Below are 25874 nucleotides of genomic sequence, written 5' to 3'. Positions count from 1 at the left end.
CATTGTTGTGTGCGCTTCGTGCTTTTTTCCAGCGTTTTCCCTATCCTGTGCCGAATCGCTTTATATTCACACAGATGAGAGGTGGATCTGTCGGGTTCGGTTATCCCAGTTGAAAATGCGTGGGTTTTGTTCGAACTTCGGTGCGACTTCTTACTTGCACACTCTTCGTCAAAGTTATGCCAAAGGCGTGAAAGAATTTCATTCAGAAATATCTCGTCCCATTCTTCTGGGTTTTGCTGTCATGTGAGTCGCAGCGACTAATGGCGAAACGACGCATGGAAGCCGTAAGAAACAGTGTGATAAGACGTTTGGTTAGAAATCTGTCCATAACGATAGGGGAGAAAAATGAATTTTGTTGTTCATAACTGTCTTACAATGTTACCGTCGAATCGTCTCTACAAAATATCGTTCTTTACCTCGTCACTATATGCCTAGCAATTGTCGCGTTTGCGACAAAAGACAAAAGTAGCTCAATTTTCCAAAAAAAAACAAAAAGCTAAGGCTATAGCATTGGGCAATTTTCAAATTTTTAGATTTTTTAATATTTTTTATTATTTTTATTTTATTTAAAGCATTATTTGAGTGAAAAGAAACTTATTTAAACCAATTTGCATTGAAATAAATCAATTTAATTTTTTTTTCTAAATTTCTCAAAAAAAAACGTAAGGGGTTAGCCTTATGAAATTTTCGAGTTGAAATTTTTTTTAAAATTTTTTTCTGATTTTTTATTCTTTTTTTACTTAAAACATTATTTGAGTGAAAAGAAACTTATTTCAAGCAATTCCCATTAAAATAAATCAATTTATAAAAATATTAATTAATTTAATTAATTAATAAATCAATTCATAAAAATTTCTGAATTGCGTTCGCAAACGCGACAATTGCTAAGCGTTTAGTGACGTGGTAAACCCGGTGAGTGTATGCTTAACGCGACTCGTAAGACGTCGAATGTCGTTTTCCTGTTACTAGCAAAATATTGTTGCTATATCAAACTAAAGGAGTAACTTAAATGAAACATAGACGAAGAACGCATTTTTTAAATACTGAACAAAAAAGCTCTAAATGTAATTTAATGAAAAAAATCTACACCCCGCGATGACACGTGGCATAACGATTCAACACCAATTCGTGTTGGATTGATGGGCGTAATTAACTATCAACAATAAATGTAACTTCCTCTTGACAATGATTATCACGACAATAAAGAGCATAATTTTAATTTCCGAACGTCATCTATTGTTCGCGTTTTTTTTTGTGGTTCATTTTGATGATAATCCGTCAATATCAAGCAAAAACAAAAGAAGAGAAAATCGCTTCTCATTCGGCTACCCGCAACCCCAACGCGCATTGACGCCTCCCCGTGGTCTGTGTTGTGTGTTTTAATGAGTGTTCACGTCCATTAAAAAGAACTCAAACTGTGGGGTGAAAAATTTTACCAATAAGCGCCTACCCCTCTGCTGTCTGCTCTCCATTCATTTCCCGCCGATGGTAGATACAAGATTTACGAGCAGCGTGTTCTGTGACACCTTCCTCCCCTGGGGGGGTTGGATAGCGAATGTTAGCCGGTGATTGAAAGTTAATTGATTCGATGTAAATAACGTGTGGAACGTGTCTGGCGGGATGGTTTGGTTGTGAACCGCAATCATGTCGCGTTTTATTTTTGCCAATTTTCCATCCCCACAACGGATGCATTTATGCCACGTGCGGAAAAGGACACAAATAAAAAAAGGCCCCAAACGAACAAAGTGCATCACAATCAGAGGCACTACGAAAAAAAAAACCTTGGTTCAAAAGTTTGCCGTCGGTGCTTCAGTAACGGAGAGTATGTTTTTAATTAAAAGGGATAACTTTCTCTACACTGCAAACAGAATAAACCATAAAGCCTTGTAAAAAGAACTTCGCGCCCTGAAAAAATGTCTAAAAGAAAAAAAATACAGTTTGTTTCATCAAATTTAAAATTATGAAGCTAAGATATTTATATTATAAATGCCTAAAATTAGGCAAATCATAAGATAAATTCACGTATTAACAAAAAAATCGCTTAAAGAGCAACTTTCCAAACATGATGTACTGTTTACTTTTTTTACCATACAAACCACAATCAACAGGTTGCAAGGACACTAATATTACGCGAAACCACAGTTACTAAGCGATGCAACGGTTCTACATTCGCTTCTTCACCGTGCAGCACATAAAATAAGATTCCATTCATTCGATAAAGCGAGATAGAGTACGATAGAAAAGATGTACAGCACAAGTTTTCTACAATTCTAACTCCAAAGCGTCCAACGCGTCTGCGTACAGGATAGTGTCCTCCCGGTGGCTAAGCATCCTTCCATTGTCCGTTCCTTTCATCGAAGGGATGTAATGACGTCAACGGGGAAGAAGTAAGGATCAAAGAACTCACCACAATGCAGCGGTTTCGATCTGATGAGAAGACTATTTTTCATTGATCATCGCCGGTGTTTTTCGGGAGTTTCACAAAAAAAGGTGCTGAAAGAACTGATTTTTTTTCATTACTTTCACATGATGAAGGTATAAATGACTAATAGAAAAAGAGTTCGATTGGAAAAATCATCTGTCTTTTTTTTTCTTAACTTAGCACTTTCTCCTGTAAGTAACCTGTAAGTGGTCATGTGGTTGAATGGAGAAAGCATAGGTCGATATTGCTTCCATCCAATGGTAAAAAGGCTTGGAATGTCTCGCTCGTCATAAGGTTCTTCCAATTATCCCATCCTCACCCTAAAAACCTGACGGTTGCGCGCGCGTCGTCAGTGTGCCAAGCTTCAACACCAGAATGTGCTACGCACTGGAATGTGGCGCCGCGTTTGGAAAAGCTGCTCAAACGCCCGTACCACCGATGGAGCGAAAGAAACCTATGGCGTTCTGACCGGCATGGTTCTGTTTCGTTTTTTCTCCCTTGTGAAGTGTTTCCACAATTAGAATGCGTTTCGCATTATCCTTTCACAGTACACTAGGCGTTGGCACAAGTGAAACCATCAGCTGGCTGCGAGATGGAAGGACGATAGAAGCCGCTAGAATCCTTTCGAATCCCAACCAATCTTGCATTTCCGCGAGAGCCCATGATAATGATGATGACGATGATGGTAGAGTGGAGAAAAAGCCTTGCAGGATGAAAAAAAAAATCACCAAAGAGCAAAAAGGATCTATCCTGACCGACAGAACGGTAAACGGCTCAGTTATCAGCGGGAAGTCGTAGCGTTCGGTTCGCCAGGTCGGAAAAAAGGATCCTACCGTACCAGGTCCCGGATTGCGTTCAGTGGGTTCTAAGTGCCACAAAACCATTGATCGAAAGTTTCAGTGATCCAGGTGATTAGTGTTACAGTATCGAAATCCTAAATCTAGGCTCTCCGTTACGTTACAGTGAAGCGTTTCTAGTGCATTTTGTAGCAAAGGGTTTGTGTGGTATGTGAAAATCGCCTCATTGAAAGTGTTTTGAGAAATTCGGTAGAACAACGACTTAGTGTTTTGAATGGAATATAAAATATAAATTAAATAAACTATAAAACGACCGAACAATGTGAAATATTTCATATTCTTAGAGGAGCGGAGGAACAATTATTCTCAATTTAAAAAAAACTGAAATAAAACAATCTAAATTACACAAAAAAATGTGAAGTGTCGTAGCTAACGAGTGATAGGAATATTTTCTCCAAACTAATCAGCACCAAATCGTCTGAAGATGAATGTGTAAAGGGTTCAAGACATTTTAATGTGCAACCGTAATAAAACAGTGACTAACGCTTCACTAACTAGTAGTGTATCTCCACCTGGTAGTAAAAGTTATAATTACACAATTGAATGCTTTGACCTTTAGGATCTTTCCTCCTTCGTGACGCACTATTTTCGGCAGAAGAATAGAATCCATCAAATTCGGCATGCGGTCGCTAACCACTGGATTTGATTTTATTTGAGCAGTTAGGTAACTGCAGTCGGCTAATAAAATGCTTCCAAATGCTTCGTAGAAATCGTGCCCAGTTGGTCAGTGACTATCATCCAGATGTGTAAATTGTTGTGCCTGTTGCGATACGGTCGATGTTTTATGGGATCTTTAGCATCATTTGGCAACAAGCCGTAGCACGATTAATTGCTAACCGCTGCTGCCGTCGGACAGGCGTTAGTAGCGTTCTGAGTAATCACTGCAGCGTAATTCGATACCTCTTCCATGGGAACAAGGAAGCGAAACGTCGCCACAACGTCGGACAGAAAAACACGGTCGAAATGTTGCTCTTTTGACGCTTGATTACTTTCACAGATTCCAACCAGCGGATCCAGCACGCGCCACTATGGATAGTAAAGAGTTCCGACGCCGCGGTACCGAGATGGTCGAGTACATCTGTAACTATCTGGAAACGCTTGAGGAGCGGCGCGTTACACCGTGTGTGGAGCCGGGCTATCTACGCCACCAGCTGCCGGATGAGGCACCGGAAGAACCGGAACCGTGGGAAAAGATCATGCAGGACGTGGAGGATAAGATTATGCCCGGTGTCACGCACTGGCAGCATCCGCGCTTTCACGCGTACTTTCCGTCCGGGAACTCGTTCCCATCGATACTGGGCGATATGCTGAGCGATGGCATCGGTTGCATTGGGTTTTCCTGGGCGGCCAGCCCAGCCTGTACCGAGCTGGAAACGATCGTGCTTGATTGGTTGGGTAAGTTTTAGCCGATAATGACACACCAATTAACCTCTTGCTCTTTTGCACGATCAAGATCAAGTGCTGCTGATCGTATGCAAGCGTTTCCCCCGTGCGCGCTTCTCGGTTCAAAGTGTTAAGCGTTTATTGTTTAATTTCGCTTCATTGCAAGATATCCACGCACACGTCACAACAGAAAGTGACGTCCGAAGACGAATGACGTTTCGGCACAAACGCTTAGTAACGCGTCTTTAATACCCGTCGATCTGTTCCATTTTTGGGGGCGAGGGTGTGCGTCCAACGATCCACAGACGAACGCATGCGAATCAAAATAAATCATACACATTTCACAAACACCTCGTTCCCTCGTCGTCAACAAAACAACAACACAGGGCCCGACACGAGTTCGCTTCCGGTGACGGTGTGCCGGAGAGTAGAGAGTAGGGAGGCTTGCTGTAAGGGTTAGCAAGGTCAGCTGTATGCAAGGAATCGAATATTTTTAGACCAAACTTCGGTGCCAAAAATAGCTCCGGTTGAACGGAACCCCGTATGAGAAGGAACGCGTTGCGTTTGTTCGGGCCTTCGCATCATTCGTACCAATTATTTAAACAAACCTCTGGATTGAGCTTTTTTTATTTGGTTGTTGATCCAGTCTACGATTGACCAGTAGTCTCCATTCCACATCTCGTGACGTTTTGTACAAACCTCTCAATTACAGTATCGATTCCGAACTGATGACGAAGATCAGCAAATAAAGCTGATTCCACGGTGGTATTTAGCGTATGTCAGCGGGATGAAGATAAACGGCCATAACGCAGGGAATCAATTTATGGCCGACGAGAATGTTGGGACATGTTTAAATAATTTGTGGCAAATTATCACTAATTAATAAGCAACAGATGCTGTTTCATTCGTAGCAGCACAAGAGTTATCAGGTTTATGTAAATTGACCACTTAATGGCCATAGAAAGATCTTTCATCAGACAAATCTTTCGTGAAAATTTTGTTGTTTAGAGCTTATTTTATATCTCAATTTTATACCTCCATTAAAAGGTCACATATTTCCCAACGTACCATTCGGGTTCTTTTGTGGCCTGTGTTTCACATTCACAGAACCCATATTGACATGTACATCTAAAAAATAATTGAAATTCTTCACACATGATTCATAGCACACGCACAGATGCTTGCCGGCTGCCGTAAACGCCCACGCCTCGGGAGCAATCCGTTCAATCGTCAGTAACCGAATCCTGCACCACAGAACCATCGGACTGAATGTACGTCTCGGAATGTTCAACCAAAACCCGTCCCCATTCCAGGAACTGACAACACCACAGGCTACCAAAAGACACCGTGACGCCGCAGTGTGAGCGTCGCGTACGCCTAACCATCATCTCATTACCATAAATAATCGATGATAGAGTAGCGCCGAATGTAAATCGACCGTACACGGTGAGGTAAAAGTTAAGCAGAGTGTATTACAATTTGCTTTCATGCGACTTCTAGGCGCGGTGCGTTTTCCCGTTCCACTTGTTGCGTCGACTTGTGCAAGATTTCCTCCCCCATCTTGCCGGATGCGATTTTTAATGATGGAAAGTCGGAAAAATAAAACATCTCGGCTGCGGTAGCGCCAACAAGCTTACGCGTTACAAGAATGATGAAATTTTAACCACTTGTTACTCCATTAACATTAACGAGAAGTCACCGTTGTACGGTGGTCGTCCCGAGGATGATAAATTACGTTTTAATTAGATCTAAGCGTTGGGAGGTTTTCATTTTTCCTGTCACTCGCGAACCCTTGGGCCGTGCTCACTTTATAAACCTATTTCGGACAGCAAACTCTTCAAGCGTAGGAGAAACTAAAATTGAATCATATACTAATTATCTAAGTAGTTAGGGATTTAAGCGTATAAACCGTTCCACAATTACTGATGCATCTACTGTAACCCCTAAGGATACTTCACTTCCAAAACATTAACCCTCGAGAATGACCACTTAATAGTAAATAGTTTATCCTTGTTCTCTTCCACCTCTAGGTAAAGCAATTGGACTTCCTGATTCATTTCTTGCCCTCAAACCTGGTAGCCGAGGTGGTGGCGTTATACAGGTAATCCCAAGCTTTTATTTCCAGCTGTTTTATCGATCTTCTGTATCAACAAGTTTTATTTCTCCTCAACATCGCATCTGATCACCGATCAGACGTCCGCTTCCGAGTGCGTGCTGGTAACAATGTTGGCCGCCCGGGCCCAGGCCATCAAATATCTTAAGCAACAGCACCCGTTCGTCGAAGAGGGCCACCTGTTATCCAAGCTGATGGCTTACTGTTCGAAGGAGGCGCACAGCTGCGTCGAAAAAGCGGCAATGATTAGCTTCGTAAAGTTGCGCATCCTCGAACCCGATGAAAAGTGTTGCCTTCGGGCGGACACCCTGATAAAGGTAAGTGATCGATCGGTTGGAGGTTTGCACTACCATGTATGGAGATAGTGATTCTGTTGAAGAACCAAAATATTTACACATCTCTAACGCTTACGTAGTGGATCCAAAACCGTGTCCATGACACCATCCGGCTACGGTAAACAGAAGCGCACAAAGATAGAGAGATGCGGGATTTTTGGATCAGTTTTCTCGCATCCTCGGAAAATGCTTTTCTCGAAACTAGCAGCTGGGATGTAATCGTCGGCGTATAAATTGTAAACATTACCAAGCGAGTGACTCACGCGCTAGTGTAACCTTCCTATCGTTCCTTTAGGGTTTACTAAAAAAAAAAGTCAACATTTGTACTTCTTCCGATAAGTATATTTATCTTTAGCACTCTAAACCCGTTACAATGCTATCCTCCTAATCGATTAAACGTGCCTCAACATTGATCACAAATTCGACAAACGTCATCAGCTCCCGGACGCCTTCCGATGCTCGTCCAGTACCCGGCGCGCCTGTTGCTGACCGTGCTCGAATCCGGCAGCAAACCCTTTCCGGTAGCCCTCGTCAAAATTGCGCTGATAGTGCACTTGCCGCCCGGTATCGATGCCATCCGCATAGGCGGCCTTAATCAGTGGTTCCGCCAGCCGTTTCGCATCCCGTTTCGAAATGTCAAACTCCTCCTCCCGATCCATTTGCCTTTTTCGGTGGCATGTTGAAGCCGAAATGAAAAGAAAGGAAAGAATCGATGGGAGAGAGAGAGGATTGTGATTAAAGCATACTTTCACACAAACGCATTGAGGCGTATCATTTTGTCCCAATAGCTTGGTTTTTAGTAACAATGTTTGTGGGCTGTCATATTTTCCAAAAAAAAAATCCAAACTTCTGGATGATTAATCATGGTCGGAAATTCAAATTGCTTGAGGTCATACAGAATAGAAACAAGCAACTCCACTCCAGATTGTTTGTTTTGTTGTGGAGATATAGAGTTTAATAACCTGTTGTTTGTTTAAGTTTCAGCACAAACTCTCTGCATTTTGTATCATAGTCTATGACACGTAATAAATAAAACCTAACCCATCAAATAGTTAGCCAAACCGTGATGATAAAGAATTACGTGCCAATAGAACAAAAACCAACCATCCAGCTTTGGGTTAACTGGAAAGGTTAATAGCAGAAACGTCATATTTAACCATAAATTTACTTAGCTTTATTTATTACCCATTGCGGCAGAGCCTTTACGATTTTGCTTGCATATTTGAAATATGTTGGATTAATTCTGGAAAAGATTCTTATGTCTTCTCACACCAATAAACATTACTGAACGCTACTCCATGCGCATAAAGGCGGATGTTCCTAAATCATCTATCCCGCAGTTCTATGTGCCGTTCCGTAACGTATAATTTTCCACAATGAGATGGATGCCATACTTCAACACTTGGAAGTTTCGTAATATGAAGGTTACGTCTAGGGCATGTCGGTTTGGAATAAGAATTCCACATACCTGTTGATTCCTCATGCTTTTTTGTGTCCTTTCTGTTAAACTGCATTCACCAGGCAATGGAGGAAGACGAACAGCAAGGTTTGATACCGTTCTTCGTGTCGACCACGCTCGGTACAACTGGTTCGTGCGCATTCGACGATCTGGCCGAGATCGGTGAGGCACTGCAACGTTTCCCAAGCGTTTGGCTGCACGTCGATGCCGCCTACGCCGGTAATGCGTTCATCTGCCCGGAGCTCAAGTACCTGCTGAAGGGCATTCAGTATGCGGACTCGTTCAACACCAATCCGAACAAATGGCTACTGACGAACTTCGACTGTTCGACACTATGGGTGCGCGATCGCATCCGTCTGACGTCGGCGTTGGTTGTCGATCCGCTTTATCTGCAGCACGGTTACACCGATTCCGCGATCGACTACCGGCACTGGGGCGTACCGTTGAGCCGTCGGTTTCGTTCGCTCAAGCTGTGGTTCGTTCTGCGCAGTTACGGTATATCCGGACTGCAGGCATACATCCGCCATCACATTGAGCTGGCGAAGCGGTTCGAGGTGCTGGTGTTGAAGGATAATCGGTTCGAGGTGTGTAACGACGTGAGGCTTGGCTTGGTATGCTTCCGGCTGAAGGGAACGGATCGCATCAACGAGAAGCTGCTCAGCAGTATTAATGCTTCTGGCAAGCTACACATGGTACCGGCATCCGTCAACGATACGTACGTCATACGGTTCTGTGCCGTAGCGCAGAATGCCAAAGTAGAAGACATTGGTAGGGATAGAGTCGTCCAGAGAAGATTTCAGATTTTTCCGATTAATGTTTCCTTCTCCTTTGTTCAGACTACGCATGGGACGTCATAACGGACTTCGCCTCGGAGATACTGGAGAAGGAACAAGCGGACGAAGTCAGCGAGATCGTTGATCGACGCAAGACACATACGCTCGCCCAAAAGCGTTCGTTCTTCGTGCGCATGGTTAGCGATCCGAAGATCTACAATCCGGCTATCAACAAGGCCCAGACGCCGCATCGTATGTCCACCGAGTTAACGTCACCCGGACATGATGGTACTGTGGTCACCGTACAGTCACCCAAGTATGTATTTCCCAGCAAACTTCCACTGTACATCGTTCACTATCCGAATTAACCTGCCCATATGCTTTCAGGACCCCCGGTTCTGCTACCTGGATTAGTTGGCCATTGGCATTCCTATTCGCATCCGCCGATGATGGTACGAAAAATGATGTCACACTGAGGTAACGATCACAGACAATCTAGTCATAAGACGCATCTCCAAAAAGTGCATTACAACACTCCACATTAATAACTCTCACTTTACACTCGCCCACCAGATTCCGCCACCTTGACACCATGATGCGACTATCGGCTTCGCGTCGCAACTCCGCCACCGGCGGTTCGTCTCCGTCCCCCGAAGGAGAGAACGGTATTACCCTGCTTAAGTCGCCCAAAAAATCCCCAATCCTAATGCGAAAGCGTGGCTCATCACCGAATCCACCTGCGGCAGGAACGAACAACGGTTCGGCCAAGTAAAACCATCACATACCACTCTGTTTGCTGTATAAATGGGAAAGAAATTATGAAAATTCGCTTTCTCTTGACTCTTAAAACCAATGTGAAGTACACCTAACAACAACTGGAACAATATTCCGGATGATGCAACTATTTTAACGAACCTTGCTCGTTAATATTTGAAATACTTAAATCAACTCGGTAACATTAATACAACAATCACCCCTACAAAATGTTTGAAGATAGTTGAGAGTTTAAGAACCAGACCCCATCCGTTACAGCTCTATGCAATCAGATTCTTCAAAGGATCACCCTACCGATCACGAATTCACACTCGAACGAAGAAATTGTAAACTTGGTATCCTCTAGACATAGACAAACTGTTGAACTAAACTTTGCTGTATTTATTCCCAACCGCACAAATAAACACAAAAGATCGAACTACAAAATCTGCTGCAAAATGACGACAATAAGATGAACCGTGACATGTGTACAGAGAATGAGCCCCGCTCACGCGTAAGTGGATGCTCTTCTGTTATGACAGCTTGTGGCTATAAACTACCATCGGCCAAAACGGTATTCTCGGTATTCGGTCTCATTTAAAAGGTAAGTACATTTCTTATTGAACAAAATGAACTGCCCGAAATGTTTACCACTGCCAGTGAAGTGATCATAATGTTTACCTTCTAAATACACATGATCGTTTTGCGGTAAATTCCTCGTACCGAGACAATTCAGTAGATATTTGGAGGAACCTGAAACGAAGCTCCACATTCCATTCGAGATAGGTCAGGATTTGTAGACGTCCATTCTTCCCAGCATCAATGAAAGACGTCACACGTCAGTCTGAACAAACTTGCTTCCAGCGTGAACTGTGAACTATCGTCCATATGTTTTTAGTACTGTGGCTGGAAATTTGGCAAGGATTGCTCGTCCGTTCATTTACCTCAATGAACTCCAAATTTAGCACTTCCATTGCCAAAACATTCCTTCATAGTTGGTGTTCCTCCCTAAAACTGCGTAATTGAAGGTAACGCCCCTCTTTGGAAGCCATACCCAGGAGGCAAATTTGACTATACCTACGGTTATCATCCCCACCAGACCTCACAATTATGTTGGCAAATTATTTTTCGGGGTGTGTTTCGAAAAACAAACAAATCTAACACGGCCATCTTATCACGTACAAGGTCACCGAGACAATCGTAACTGGTCAAACAGAACGGCAGTAGCGATCAGCAAGGTTATCGAAATGCCCACTATCATGCTGCAGGTTTTTTTTCGATTCAAAATAACTACACAGCATTACACTCAAAACCGTTCTCCGAGCATCAGTACACAAGTACCTTTCAATCGCATTGGTTTGCATGTTGCTATAATTGTGAAACGTAAAGAAATGTTTGAGAAAATCTTTGTGATCTTCCTGGCGATCGTAACAGCAGTACACGCCGAAGAACCTAGCCAAGTTGAAGCACCGGATGCGCTCGACTTTTCCTACGCCCAGCTGTGGCGTTACGCACAACAACAGTGCAGCCTGAAAGGGATCACGCCGACTGCATTCACACACTCCTGGCTAGGGGTTCGGCGATGTCTCAAGAACACACTGGATGTGGTGCGACTGAATGAAGACTCGATGCGATTAGATCTTGGCAACCAGGAAGAAATACTTGGCCGGTAAGATAACCTTACGCACCTCAATAAGCAAACTTTGCAACTGATGATCAATTGTTCAACACACCTAAAGCCACTGTCCGCAGCTGTTCGTGGCTGTTAAGTGTTTCAATCCCTTCATGGACATGGTAAAGGGATGCGTAAGCGAGGAGAGCTATGAGATCTTCCATGCTTTGCACAACTGGTTTCACGACATTCTGGAGTATCTTTGCGAAAATAATGGCGCCAACATTGGTAGGTAGTGGGCAGCTATTCATACTCTTCTTCTTGGAGAACATCTGGAGAGCCTAATATAACCTATCTATACCCTTATCTACCTACTTTCTACCTTTTAAGAGTACGATAAGGAGAAGCATGACGTTTGTACACGTGAGATTAACAAGTACATCATTACCTGTGCGGCGGAAAACTTGATCGCCACTCCAGAGGTGAATCGTAAAACGCTCTCCGAAGAAAATTGCAAGTATGTAATTCGACATACAGCTATCTATAATCTCAACCTGTATCTGATTACCTATTTCGTTTACTTCATTTCATTGTTTTAGTGCACTCGCTACAGCAAAGGACTGTCTGTTGGAAAAGCTAAAGAGCTGTGGCGTCTTTGCAAACGGAGCAAGATTGTTCTACGAAAATTTCATTCAGATAACGTCGTGCAAAAATTACATCCCCCAAACGGAACGAAAATAAACTAGCGTTACCCACCCCCAGCCGATGGACCACTTTTTTGTGTTCAGATACCTGACCCGCATCACGTGTGAAGGTGATGCCACTCACGCGCAAAAAATTATCACAAGTGACAGAAAATGGTGAAATTGTAGCGAAATTTAGGCACATGATTCATCGCATGATCGTTTCCATTTTCGACTCACATTGAAACCGGTTCCAACAATACGGAGTTCTTCCAAAACGACACGTGCCTCCGTGCACGGAATCGAAACATTCGAAGCACGATCACCTTTCAGGGGATAATTTTGTGCACAAAAACAGTCACAACCGGTCGCTGTTGCCAATGACCTTATGCTGGTTTACCGCGATGGGTCAGTTCGTACCGTTTCGGATGACAGTTATATCTTCCTGACAAGTTCACACGAGACCGAATGGTCGTGTGGCGTGACGTCTCAATACCGTTTCCTTATCGTCTCCTCCGTATCACGTTGTAGATGGGTAACTCGCGCGACACTACCTCCTACCGAGTTGGTGACGAAACTCGTCGATGCTATTACTCAATCTCCTCGTGGCCGTTGCGGTGCAAAAGAGAACCGCGAAACTGATCATCCATCAACGGTTGTCTTTTTCCAATTCTGCAAAAAATAACCGGTAACCTACGGAATTTCCTGAATATAACTGGTAAACTCCTATTCTCTGTCCTCTCTCTACAATTCGTTTTCTTTTTTTCGGCACAGTTTCCAAAATTCCATTCATAAAAAGCCCGATTGCTCGCAACAGCATTGGGCAGTAATTGATCTTTAAGCTTTGTACCATGAAGCCGTACATAATCCATCCGCAACAGTTCGATCTCCGGTCCAGGTGCGAATGACGCATCCATCATGACGTAGCAGATATTTGAACAATCTTTGAACCACAAACATTGGGCCACTCCATCAAGGTAGACGGGTACGAATTTTGATTGTCTGCACCACGAAGAGAAACTCCCAACGAGTGCTTGTGTTTGCACTAGAGATTTTTTTAACCCATACCATTTACACCTTGTGGCGTGCCGACAGTTTGCCAAAACTATGTCGTCAGTCTGTGGTTTCCACGCGCTTTACTCGTGGCCGGTTGGACTTTGGAATGTACACGGATCTAAATCTACTTCTGCCTATGTTTCCATACCCTGCCAGCAGAACACTGTATGGGACGCAACAAAGTCTTTTCAGTGTTGCATATCATATTCCATAACAATGACTAGAAAGGATGTCGAAAGCCATGACAGGACACAATTTTTGGGGGAGAGTTTAACATATTCCGCGTGCAGATCATGTTACGAAGTTCATCTCCGTAAATATATTGGAAAACGTTTAGCTTCCGGGTCAAACTTTGCAGACAGAAGTTTGTACAAATTGTGCATGTGTCGCGCTTATTTAAATGATATTAAATTATTATTGTCTAACCTTAATATCACCTTTAATGAGTACGGCACCTAAAATCGACCTTTAATGATCACGACACGTGATACATAAAACCTTCCACCCAACTGTGACTCTATTTGTTTCATTACTCACAATAGAACAAGTGTCATCCACTCCAGAGTACGGCGAATTCGTTCATGGAACCATTCACCTGTAACACCGGAATGGTACACACTAGGTTTTTGTTGTCGTTCATTTCGTACCCTCATTAAAAGCTTCATCTCCAGCTACTACAATGCACTCCATTTGGTGGAAAGCACACAGCGAGGTGGAGACGGATCGTGATCGTGCACTACCATCGTGTGTTACGATTGAGAAAAAAATGCAATCCCATGCCATCGTCCCCTACGATCGAGTTAAGCTGCCCGTTATTTGCCTTAATTCGATAATGATTGTCGCGTACTGGTACCCGTTAATGGTACTGACTGTGGCGAGTAGATTTAGCGGCAGACCAAACCCTCAGTCGGGGGCACGTACACGAACAAACCTTGACGTTCCCTGGATCACTACCAGTACAGTTCACAGCCGGGCGTTGGGCATCATTTCTATCAATTTAAACCTATTCCAAGTGGACATTCTGACCCACAGTCAGTACATTGCGCTCGATCGAAGTGATTGTACGGTACAGTGTTTGCTCTTTGCCATAATATAGCAACAACGTTGGAAATGAAATTCAGATACAGTGGTGTTGTTATCGGTGGCTTCTTGCTACTAGTAACCGCATGCAGTGCACTACCAAAAGACGTTCCAGAAGCAACCGATGCCGAAACGCTGGACGGTCCACCATTTCTCGCGGATCTGCGTTACCAGTGCCGTAACACAACCGGAGACGATCGTACATTCAACGAGCTGAAAGAACACATCTCAACCGATTTGCCCAAATGTTTCATGGCCCACGTCAATATGGAGCAGTTGAAAACGGACACCTCAAAGCTGAAGGAGGAAGACAAGAAGAAACTGTTTGAAAAGTGTGTCCACGTGCTGTGATGTACGGGTTTTGTTAGCAAACCTTCATTCAAGCTATTTTCGGTTCTTTATGGTCGTTGTAGAATATGCGAACAGATCAACGAATCGGTCACCTGCCTAACACCGGTAAAGGCAAAGCTGACACCCTGTCTGGATGAGGAGGACGTGAAGATAATGGAGCAGGTTGTTGCTACCATACCGGAAGCATTAAACATGGCGTGTACCAACAGTGGCGCTTTGTTGCAAAGTGTGTAACGTTGCTTTTGTACGAAATACAGACATTATATTAGTTTCGTTTTTCATCTTGATGTAGAATTTACCGAACAAGCGTATCGGTCCTGCGCGATGGAGTTACCACCAATGATAGAGGAGTGTACGAGCGAGCTTCCCGATAGTATGGAAAGTCTTCCATTTTCTCAATATTCCGATAAGCAGTGCGAGTAAGTACTATTTTAGATGCACTCTACCAGCACTATTGACCACAAACAAATACAATTTAAATTCCCATTCCTACAGAGAAATCTACAGCATGAGAGACTGTTTCTCCCGACGAATTGCAGAATGTGGAGCGACTGGCTATATGGACTTCTTCATACTATTCTACCGGAAGCTGCTCGCTCTGACGCCATGCAAATAGTGCGATCATGGTGGTCTTTCTTCTGGTGACAACCAATTCGTCATGTCTAATCAACCACAGGTGCAAAGTTCTTTTCTGCAACAAGCCAATAAATACTGTTTTACAATAATTCAACTGTAAATGACTCACACGCGACTCCACACGTTTTATCTACCAATGCATCTGGAGTTCCCAGTACAGGGACCACCCAAGAAAAGAGTTCTCAACAATGCTTCATTTTTCATCAAATTACCAAAGGGAATACCCTTTCCAACTATTACTAAGCGGTGTAAAATGTGTGGAATGCAACCGCCAACCATCTCCTCAACCCTGTGGGCGGCCTGAAGCGGTTATCAAAGCGCCAAACAGTATTGCATCGATAAACGTTTGCGAGCCAAAGACCACGGCTCCCTCATATTTAAAAGTTCTGTTCATCATCATTTTTCCATTGCACCATACTATCTATCGTCCGCGATCGATCGGTATCACTCGGTGAGCTTTATCGAACCACGCGGAGGTATGTCTCCTGAAGTTGAGGGGGCGGGAAATCGCCTAAAGTGATGTTTACAATGCAATTAGCAAACACACAGTGGTGAGACTCGAAACATTCTGCGCAAAAAGGCAAAAATGTTGCATCGTACAAGATAGTCGCCACGATTTCATATCACCCTACAGACATATGCTCAGTCTCACACAGTGCATCATTATTTGATTGGAAAGTCAAGTTCAGTATCGATGCATAATCGTACCCCTTTCATACATGACGTCTCTCACATGTAGGAAGACGCATTATGTTTATCAAAAAACCAACAAATGGATAATCAATATCGCGCGCGGTGCTTCTCTCTCACCTCTCTTGAAGCGATAAGTCGGAAGCAGACAGTAAGCTTCGCCAAACGCAGTACCATTGGAAGCAAATGATCAAATCAATGCGGCCGGTGTGATTCAATGTGGGCTTTTATGCGCACAGAACCCTTCTTACACTGCAGAATGGGGTACAATTATGAACATGGATGATTCACTTCACATCACTTCATGGGCTCGTGATTGATGTTCCACCGGTCTACCAACGTTTATCGTAATATTTATCTGTTCCCACTGTAGACGTACCCCTTGGCGTCGGATACATATGGAGCAGCACATTTTTAAGTCACTGCTCGTTTTTTTTTTCGCACATCACCCCTTTTGTGTTGGATCGTGCGGAGAAAGATAACGATCGAAATATATGGTTGACAACTGCGGAGTTTAAACATGGGTTTTTTTTTTTGGGCACGGTGTCGCATATACACCAAATTTATCTTACCTCGTGGAAAGGAAGGTCGTACCATGAATATTCCTGTTTAGAGTGAATTTTGCAATCGCTTCTAGAAATAGTAAAATACAGCAAAAACAAGTCAGGTAGTTCAACAGTACCAGGCGTCCCCATTACCGGAAGAGGTAAAAATTTGGTTCAATAGCTTATAAAATCATAAATTAGATAATAGCGCAAAAAATACTTACATAAAGCCAATGTAATAATACGAATCCTTTGATTGTAAACTTTATCAACACCACGCTATGACATAGTGTTCTAGTGATAAGCAAGGGGATACTAATTATCATTCTTTATCAACGTAATGGGTATTACGTTTGTTTGGTTTATGGATAAACAGAACGGAACGAATCCAAAACAAAACGGATCATTCTTTTAAGCCACGAATGATTCACACTGTACGTACCAAGCGACTGTGACGCCTTTGCGCAGCAAATGTGCATTTCCCAAGAGCATTCTCATCCATCAGCAGACCCCACGCATGGCTCTCGACATCACATCTGATCTGGTTAAAAATCGTTCGCTCAATGGAAACACCTTCCCTACGATTTCCATCAACATTCCGGCCCGTATAGTAGTTTTTCACAAACGTCCAATTCATTCAACCGTTTTACGCATCCCGACATACGTCCACTGTTAAACATCCGCTTCACATACACCGGTGGTTCTGCGTTCTCGATTGCGAGATACTGTCAAACAAACGATAAATTTCAACTGCTCCACGGTTTACGGATTACGCTACCGAAACGTACCGCCCGATCGCTCAGCTGCCTGAGCTAGTGAATGTTTGTTTTATGAATTGCTTTGCACCAAAGTTTACCATTAAAAAATAACAGATGCTCAACAAATTCGACGTCACGGCGAAACATTACACTCGCACACAAACACCCCCGGCCTAGGTGATTCGATAAAGTAGCGAAAACAAGAAGCCAAACAACACATAATTGATCATTCGTGTTCTTCAATTTGCCATCGATATAAAGTTGTCCACTTGAGCACAAGTAGGTTCCCCAGGTGCCACACGAGCCACCGTGTATAGGTACTCACCGTGACAACAGCAGAGAGTGACCGTTGAAATTTACTTAGATCGATCGTGTTAATTGGCGAAAACGGTGGCTTGTTTGTGGTGAATCCGTTAGCGCAACAGGTGTGGATGGGAACTTGCTTGGTCATTCAAGACGATGAGTCGTTTCATCAAAGAAAACTCCAAAAGTGACCAGAGGTACGAGTTCAAAGTACAAGTGGTTCACAGAGATAGATAAAAATGGCAGGAACACTAGGAAAGGCATGACATGACGTCAACTTGGAAATAGACCTTTCAGATGATCAAAATTGGACAATCACGTGCAGGAACTCTATCTAGAAGCTGCAAATCAAAACATAGTGAAGAGATACGATATTTCAGTCAGGTCTTTAAGCTCCAGATTTTTACCTTAAAGGGGAAGCACCAGACACTAGTCTATTTTTGATCATATCTAAAAACATCCGTGAAGTACTCGTTGACAGCACATGGCGCCAGATAGCATCACAATTATCAGCAATACATGATTCAGTTATCTTCAAAACAAGAACCAATTAAAAGAAGTATGCAGGGCATCCCAACAAGGAATGTCGGGGAACTCAGAAAGACCCAGAAGCGATACGCGTTCTCTGTTTCCAATCGTTAACGAGTTTTATGAATGAAATGTGAGATAAACTCGAGTAAAAATGCGCATTCCTTTCTGAAGATCGCGTGGGATGTGAAACCACACGTTATCCAAACATCCGGAAAGCCATAGATCTCTACTTATTGGCCTAGAATGGAAGTAGATCACGGTTCGGGAATAGAGTTTCGTTTGATTTTTTTCAATATAGGTAATAAAATAAGTAAACATATTATATTGAACTGGAATTGCTCGGTCATGAGTAACAGATCGGTTGGTTGGGATGTCAAGAAACGAACCAAGAAGGACGCTTCAAATGAAATCATCGCAAGGATATGAATCATGTCTGGAGAGTAGACAATGCGGATGCCATGGAAATTCCAAGACTATTAAAGGCTTCTCAATTTCGGGCGGCAACTAGTGGTAATGTTTACAGCATTTCTTGAATCCTTATTTAAATTATCTGTAAACCAAATCTACCATTTCCAATATTGCTGATGTGCACTGATAATGGTGTGTCGAAGGAACACATCCATCAATTGCAAAAAAAACGATCTACCTGATAAAGGTACAGTTTCTTCATCGTTTGGCAAATATAAAGGGTAGTTTGAAAAATTTTAATTTCACCATTTGATGAAACTGTTCGCGGCGAATGCCATCAGAAAGACGGTTACGGAGAATGTCTGACGTGAACAATTTCACATTTTCCCACCAAAAATGTATGTCGGACCTACCTTCGGACCTACCTTTCGTAATGCCAAATAATCTGGTCTAGATTTTTGGCTAAAATCAACATCCAATGAAACTTTATAGATGTGGCCGGAAGCACAAAACTGATCACGCACTTGTAGCTGATACGATAGGCGAAGCGCGACCACCAAATTACGCGCGATTCGACAGCTACTAAGCGCAGCAGACGCGGGTTGGGTACTTCCGTCCACACGTGTGGCACGGCTACCCCTACAAGAAGGGCGCGTCATGCGTACAAACAGTCCCCTTTCTTGCTGCTGTTCCGACAGCCTCTCAGTTGTTTCCCTCCCTCCGTTCCGTGTCTTAAGGGTTGCATGTGCCGAAAGTCAATAGAAGCCGAACCCGAAGCTAAACCAAACCTCCACGCGGCTCGCGGATTCGTCGGACCGATTCGGACGGTTCACGTCATCGCTATCCAAACCTGGTATATACACACACACACTCTGCTTGCTCTCTCATTCTCGGTCTCTTTTGACTGTTCGCGGTTAGTAATTGCAGCGAGGGAGTTCCTCACGCGAGACGCACTCGCAACGCGATAAAAAGCTTTCGTCCGGATCCGAACACGGTCAGTCACGATCGTGAAACGAAAGCGTCCGCAACTACCCCAAAAGGAGAAGTAGGAGGACATCGCGAAATTAGTACGCGAGCCAGGGTCTAACAACGATCTGTAGAAGAGTTCAAAGCATTCAAGTATCAGACACACGCGAAAAGGCGGTCGAGTAAACAGTAGTACTGGAATCGCGTAAAGGATTACACCACCTGTAAGGAAGATGTGTATCTTAACAAGGTGTGACAAGCGACAAAACAAGCGAAGTGTGCAAATTTATGCAAAAAACCAAACACAGCCGGCGGTTGAGTTGATAAAGTTCAAACACCGCACAACACGTCACTATTAATAAAATCCGTACCACAGGAAGAAGGATTTACGTGCGGTGAAGCACCGAGTGTGCAATTGAATAAACATTGTAGGAGTTTGAGATAGTGAAAAAAACGAATTGAGTGAAAAAAATATTTTGTGGTTAAGCAGCAACAAAACATCGTCAATATGAATACGGAGGAGTTTCGGAAGTACGGGAAACAGATGATCGACTATATCTGTGACTATGGGCAGACGATCGATACACGAGATGTCGCCCCAACAGTGGATCCTGGTTTCCTCCGTAAACTGTTGCCAGGTAAAGTGGGTTTTAATTCTTCATAATATTTTTACCAACAAATTAGCGACGAACAAAAGTTAGAAACACTTAGTTCTTATTAGTGTGTTGTTGACAAGACTTCCTAACAAGCGTGAACTCCGGGTTCTGACACCGCTCGGACGAAAAGTGTTCGAATGTCCAGACGATGAGACCCATGTCAACAAACATCACGCTCAATTAACAACTCTCTCATAGTACACCGCAGTACATATCGCGTAAGCGTATTCGATAGCGAGTTTCGTAAGTTTGTGACGGCAATTGGATAATTACTAGTGTTCAGTGATGGATGGACGTAATTTTTACTGAGAAATTCCAACTCCAAGTTTTGCTGGGTTTGCAATGCAGTACTCATCTACTTGCGGTTAGCAACAAGATTTGTTTGATGTGATCAGATTGATAATCTGCAACCAAGATATCGCTCACTGTAATGATCACCCATCTATTGGTTACTTTCAAAAGCAATAATGGAATTGAACTTCTCATGCGATATCTTGACACCCACGGACATACATTTCTTCTTTCGCAAGCCATCACATTTGTCATGGGTCTTTGTGACACGAGTGCCTGTTGACCTGGTATGGCCTCTTGCTTAACATCGTGCCTCCAGTTTAAAACGATAGGGACGGCTGATGATGACGTCCAAGCACCGGTGCAACACTGTTTGGATAAGATTAACCCATTCACGGTAATCCATTTTAAAAAAGAAAGCCTAACATCAAGCCACGAGCCCGCCTGTCAACTCTTCAAGCCCAAAAGGACTGCGAACAGCAGTTGTCTATTTTAGCGGTCACGTTTCACAATACAGCGCGCGTGCTCGAAATGTGCCTGACTCATCGCGGACATCAACCACTTCGTCCATCGGCAACCTTGAGCGATTTTTAAGTAGATCCTTCAATGAACACCGATCGCACCGATGGGACTGAACGGAAGGGAGAACATTTCCGGCCCCTGATGCATGTGACGTATGTGCCGAAAGTGACACCTTGGAGGAAGGAATAGTCAGCACTTCCGTACGTGTCCGCAATAGACGAAGTTTCCCAGTCATGTTGTTAAAAATAACGCTTACGGCGGACAATTTTGCACCGAGTTTGGCAATGGTTAAAAGCCGACAAATTTGTTTGTACTTAAACAGGAGAACCTGTCACAGGTGAAACAATAACAAGAATCATGTCAAATAGACAGTTTGCTTTGCTCCGGTCCGGTGGGAAGTTAGTTGTCTAGAGGGTTGCCATTTCCATCGCCGGTTTGATGCAGTTTTATACGGATAAGCGGTAGCTGTCGGTAGCCGACGGATTACATCAGAGTTCTCGATAGTTTATTGATTTAACGCTTGAGCGAGTAGCGTTGATGAGCGTTCGGGGAAGCTAGTGAATGGATTAGTGCCGTGCGTTGCATCGCTTTGGATAAGCATGCATTAGGGATTAGGGCAGGTGAGACACGGCGACGTTAAGAATACTTCAACGAAGCAGCTCAACAGTCTGGGAAATGTCCCGGATATCTTGACCGATGGGGATTCACCGGCTTCCATCCATTTCATGCTAATGAAGTCTAAATATTTAAAGAGTTAAACTTCAGGAAGACAGTTCGTGTGTGTCCAATTTACGATCCTCTAGTTTTCAGAAGTTTTCAGCAGCTTCGTCAATGCCGTCCTATAAACGAAAGAACTCCCTGCGAGACAATCAAAACTGATTCATCATGCTTTGCTCGTCTCATTTTTCACGACCAATTTCTTTTTGATACAGTAGTGCTAACAGGTGTGAATAAATTAGCACATCTCTACAGTTAAACATAAACGTGTTTGCAAAAACAAGGGGAATAGTACACACTTAATCATTGATGTAAGAATTGTTAGAAAACGCGCCTTTGAGGAGAGTGCGCATTTAAGGGTGCCGTAACGAAGAAAAAACATTTGATTAAATTTAACCAACCTTCCATGTTTGTTATCGCAACAACGGTTGCCAAAACACATAAACTGGTGAAAGTGGTCAAAATCAAAATTGCGCTCGGCGTACCGTTTTATGCATCGATACCAAAACCAAACATCGCCATGACGAGTCCCACCATTCCCTTTGTGGTTTCTAACTCAAACGTTCGCTATGTCTTACAAAACAGCTAAAATTACAATCCGATCCGATCGCTAGTAAACATACAAAACGACTTTAACTATTTACGCCTCACTAACGAAAGATCATCGTCTCGGTGATGGCCGGTGCGTGCGTGAATTCACGTTCGTGCTGGGTTGCACCTTTGCTTCTTCTTCTTTCACTCTGGTAATAGACGAAGCGCCACAGAAGGGCGAAGATTTCAAGCGCATGCTAGATGACGTCGAGACGAAGATCATGCCCAATATGGTGCACTGGAATCATCCGCGCTTTTTCGCCTACTTTCCGTCCGGCAACTCGTATCCTTCGATTCTCGGTGACATGCTGAGCAGTGCCATCGGGTCAATAGGTTTCTCGTGGGTAAGTGGAAAATGTAGTTCAACCACAAGCGTCGTGCGGAGCAAACATTTACCCAGCTCTCGTCATATGTCAGTTCGCTGTCGATTGGTTATTCATTTTGCTTTCTTTTTGCTTTAACATCTTCCCCCTTCCAGGCATCCAGTCCGGCCGCTACCGAGCTCGAAACGATCGTCCTCGATTGGTACGCGAAAGCACTCGATCTGCCATGCTTCTTCCGTAGCGACGCGAAAGGTTCGCGGGGCGGTGGCGTACTGCAAGGATCTGCGTCCGAGTGTGCACTCGTGTGCATGATGGCGGCGCGGGCTCGTGCCATCAAAGAGCTGAAAGGAAATCATGTCGATGTGCATGACAGTGTCTATCTACCTCAGCTGGTCGCATACGCCTCCAAGGAAGCGCACTCATCGATCGAGAAGGCGGCCAAGATGGCGATCGTAAAGTTGCGCGCACTGGACACCGACAGTCGAGGTGTGTTCCGTGGCGATACACTTCGGCAAGCCATTCAGGAAGATTTGGCCCAGGGATTGACACCGTTCTTTGTGGTCGCTACCGTTGGCACAACATCCGCCTGCGTCTTTGACCATCTCGTCGAGATTGGACAGGTGTGCAGGGAGGTCCGCAGCATCTGGTTCCACGTGGATGGTGCGTATGCGGGCAATTCCTTCATCTTGCCCGAAATGCGCCGCTTCAAGGAGGGCCTGGAGTATGCCGATTCGTTCAACACCAACCCGAACAAGCTGCTGCTGACAAACTTCGACTGCTCGGCCATGTGGGTGAAGGACGTCAAATCACTCACGACCGCACTGGCCGTTGATCCGCTTTATTTGCAGCATGATCACAGCAGTGCGATCGACTACCGGCATTATGGAATTCCACTAAGCAGACGCTTCCGGGCATTGAAGCTGTGGTTCGTGTTCCGCTCGTACGGTATCGTTGGGCTGCAGAAATACATTCGCAATCATATAGCATTGGCAAAACGCTTCGAATCATTGGTTAACTCTGACGATCGCTTTGAGGTGCGCAACGACGTAAATCTGGGACTTGTCTGTTTCCGACTAAAGTACGTAGTTTGTCGTCACGTTTTCCCATCCGTCTGTTTAACGTACCCTTTCAATCCTTTAGACAACAGGATCGCATCAACCGGGATCTTTTGGCGAGGATTAACCAGTCGGGCAAATTCCACATGACCCCTGCGATGGTGCGGGGCAAATATATTATTCGTTTCTGTGTCACATACGAACATGCCACGGAGGAACATATAGGTAAGTTTGGCCAAGGGAAAGGGACAATCAATATACGGTTGTAGCAACACGTGTCTACCGGTTGTACACCTCAGAGACATGATGTCGTTTCCGAACGGTTGCACCAACCATTAGCATAATTGTTCGATATTGATTTTTACTCGTACTGCGATAAGCGATTGTAAAGGTGTTTGTTAAGGTTCTATAAAGGAATCACTACGCATGATGCAATCGTACCGGTGCGATGTTATCAGCAAAAGTAACACCTTTAATGATAACGCGACTGGAGGAAATTATGTCGCGCGCAATAAATACTCATCCTCCCTTCATTTCCGTTTCTGCCAACAGATTACGCATGGGAGGAAATTAAAAATTACGCCGAAGAAACACTGGCTGCCGAGTGTCCGGAAGAGATCACAGAGCCTGTCCCGGCGACGAAAAAGCCTCCGAAGAAGCTTACCCGCAGCATGTCCACACGATTCTCCTTCACGCGCAGTGTCTCACGAGAGATCTTCGAACGACAAAACAGCCGGTAAGTTTTGGAGTTCACAACATATAAACTGAGCGCCTGATTAATGTGTTCTTATCTGGCCAGCTCTCAACTTACGGACGGATGCACACCGATCGTCATCATCGATACCGATGACATTCTGGAGAGTTTACAGCGCGCCTCGCGGATGAACGGCGAGCGAAGTTCGAACGACACGTACGACACAGACAGCACAGATGAGGCCAGCAATTGACTAAGCCGAGCTAACTCCTGTATTTCCCGCGCGTCCCCGCTCACTTCGTCCTCCTCTGCCGATGAGTCTCCGGATGCGGAGGAGACGGAGGGAAGTACAGGCACGACCATTAACCGGTGCAATTCGGTCAAAAGGTCATGCGCTAAAGACAATGGGTATAGCCGGTTGCACCACCATCAGGAACAGCAGCCCCATGAACCGGATCCAAAACCAACCAAGTCGAAAAGTTGCTCGAATATTAAACAGTTGTGATAGATCCGATTCGATCGAATGGTGTGTCGCAATCGTTTTTAGCAAGCATTTACCTTTTATCGATGATATCGACAGAAGATGCCTGGTACGCAAGCCATGTCGTACCGACTGAAAACAAGTATTATTTATTTTATACTAAACGCTAGCCAGAATGTATAGCATAGAAGTCTTCCCGGTGTGGAAGAGTCTAGCATGTAAGTTGTATTCCTTTCTGACCATGACGAATTCAATTTTCATCAGCATGTCATTTCACTAACGAAAAGAACCCAGAATAAGTAAGTCCCTCGTGGATGGCGGGCTTTATGCCTACAAATTAAGATAATGAAACGTTATGTGAACCACAAGCACTTAAAATAAAATGATGTATGTATGAACATGTAGTGTCGTTGCTTCATTAAGGGTTTATTGTTTACATTTTCAGCCGGAAGAAAGGCGCGTGCCGGTATGAGCATCGCACGCACTACAATGAAGCAAATATTGTGTGAAAAATGTTAACATAAAGCACAATTCACTTTGATCGATGATATAAATCTTTGCATGTTCATGTACACAGGTTTATCGAAGAATATGGAAGTGTTTTCACATCTTTTGGAGATGAGAATCAAATACACTTTTGCGCCGTTTCAGTACGGTCATTAGCATACAGAATCGAGTTGGATACGTTCTTTATCTATTACATGATCAGTACTTACCAGCAATGTTGCACTTTAATCACGTTTTATGTTATTTACTGCTTCAGTGATAATGTTTTTACGCGTGTATTTTACAAAACCACGAGTTGGGTCTAATTCAAAACAAACTATTTT

General features: G+C 43.8%; 6 protein-coding genes across 6 annotated transcripts in view; 4 read left to right on the top strand and 2 right to left on the bottom strand.

Annotated features, from left to right (window-relative positions):
* Nucleotides 1-25870, bottom strand: part of LOC125771330 (ribonuclease P protein subunit p25-like protein) — a 28829-nt gene extending 2959 nt beyond the window's left edge. Inside the window, exon 1 of the mRNA XM_049441867.1 lies at nucleotides 25761-25870. The gene's annotated coding sequence lies outside the window, so the exon portion shown is untranslated. The remainder of the gene's footprint in view (nucleotides 1-25760) is intronic.
* LOC125771293 (aromatic-L-amino-acid decarboxylase) lies at nucleotides 923-10542 on the top strand. Its single transcript, XM_049441793.1, has 8 exons — nucleotides 923-3330; nucleotides 4277-4674; nucleotides 6693-6763; nucleotides 6856-7092; nucleotides 8632-9337; nucleotides 9406-9658; nucleotides 9730-9819; nucleotides 9916-10542. Exons 2-8 carry the CDS (start codon nucleotides 4308-4310, stop codon nucleotides 10112-10114), a joined length of 1923 nt encoding a protein of 640 aa, XP_049297750.1. The 5' UTR covers nucleotides 923-3330; nucleotides 4277-4307; the 3' UTR covers nucleotides 10115-10542.
* LOC125771377 (uncharacterized) lies at nucleotides 7416-19359 on the bottom strand. The gene is made up of 2 exons (XM_049441925.1): nucleotides 19174-19359; nucleotides 7416-7773 (listed from the first exon to the last, which is right to left on the bottom strand). Exons 1-2 carry the CDS (start codon nucleotides 19221-19223, stop codon nucleotides 7545-7547), a joined length of 279 nt encoding a protein of 92 aa, XP_049297882.1. The 5' UTR covers nucleotides 19224-19359; the 3' UTR covers nucleotides 7416-7544.
* LOC125771336 (uncharacterized) lies at nucleotides 10656-12468 on the top strand. Its single transcript, XM_049441874.1, has 4 exons — nucleotides 10656-11764; nucleotides 11835-11995; nucleotides 12098-12224; nucleotides 12307-12468. Exons 1-4 carry the CDS (start codon nucleotides 11343-11345, stop codon nucleotides 12446-12448), a joined length of 852 nt encoding a protein of 283 aa, XP_049297831.1. The 5' UTR covers nucleotides 10656-11342; the 3' UTR covers nucleotides 12449-12468.
* On the top strand, nucleotides 13962-15607 carry LOC125771343 (uncharacterized). Its single transcript, XM_049441882.1, has 4 exons — nucleotides 13962-14858; nucleotides 14940-15103; nucleotides 15170-15296; nucleotides 15373-15607. The coding sequence occupies exons 1-4, from the start codon at nucleotides 14557-14559 to the stop codon at nucleotides 15491-15493; spliced, it is 714 nt and encodes a 237-aa protein (XP_049297839.1). The 5' UTR covers nucleotides 13962-14556; the 3' UTR covers nucleotides 15494-15607.
* On the top strand, nucleotides 19736-25442 carry LOC125771299 (aromatic-L-amino-acid decarboxylase). The gene is made up of 6 exons (XM_049441804.1): nucleotides 19736-20352; nucleotides 22651-22835; nucleotides 22970-23892; nucleotides 23955-24094; nucleotides 24422-24605; nucleotides 24669-25442. The coding sequence occupies exons 1-6, from the start codon at nucleotides 20223-20225 to the stop codon at nucleotides 24814-24816; spliced, it is 1710 nt and encodes a 569-aa protein (XP_049297761.1). The 5' UTR covers nucleotides 19736-20222; the 3' UTR covers nucleotides 24817-25442.
* Nucleotides 25871-25874: the final 4 nt, after the last annotated feature.

This window comes from Anopheles funestus, chromosome 3RL (genome assembly GCF_943734845.2).
Source record: "Anopheles funestus chromosome 3RL, idAnoFuneDA-416_04, whole genome shotgun sequence".
NCBI classification, from domain to species: Eukaryota; Metazoa; Arthropoda; class Insecta; order Diptera; family Culicidae; genus Anopheles; species Anopheles funestus.
This window is presented reverse-complemented; position numbering and strand designations above follow the sequence as displayed.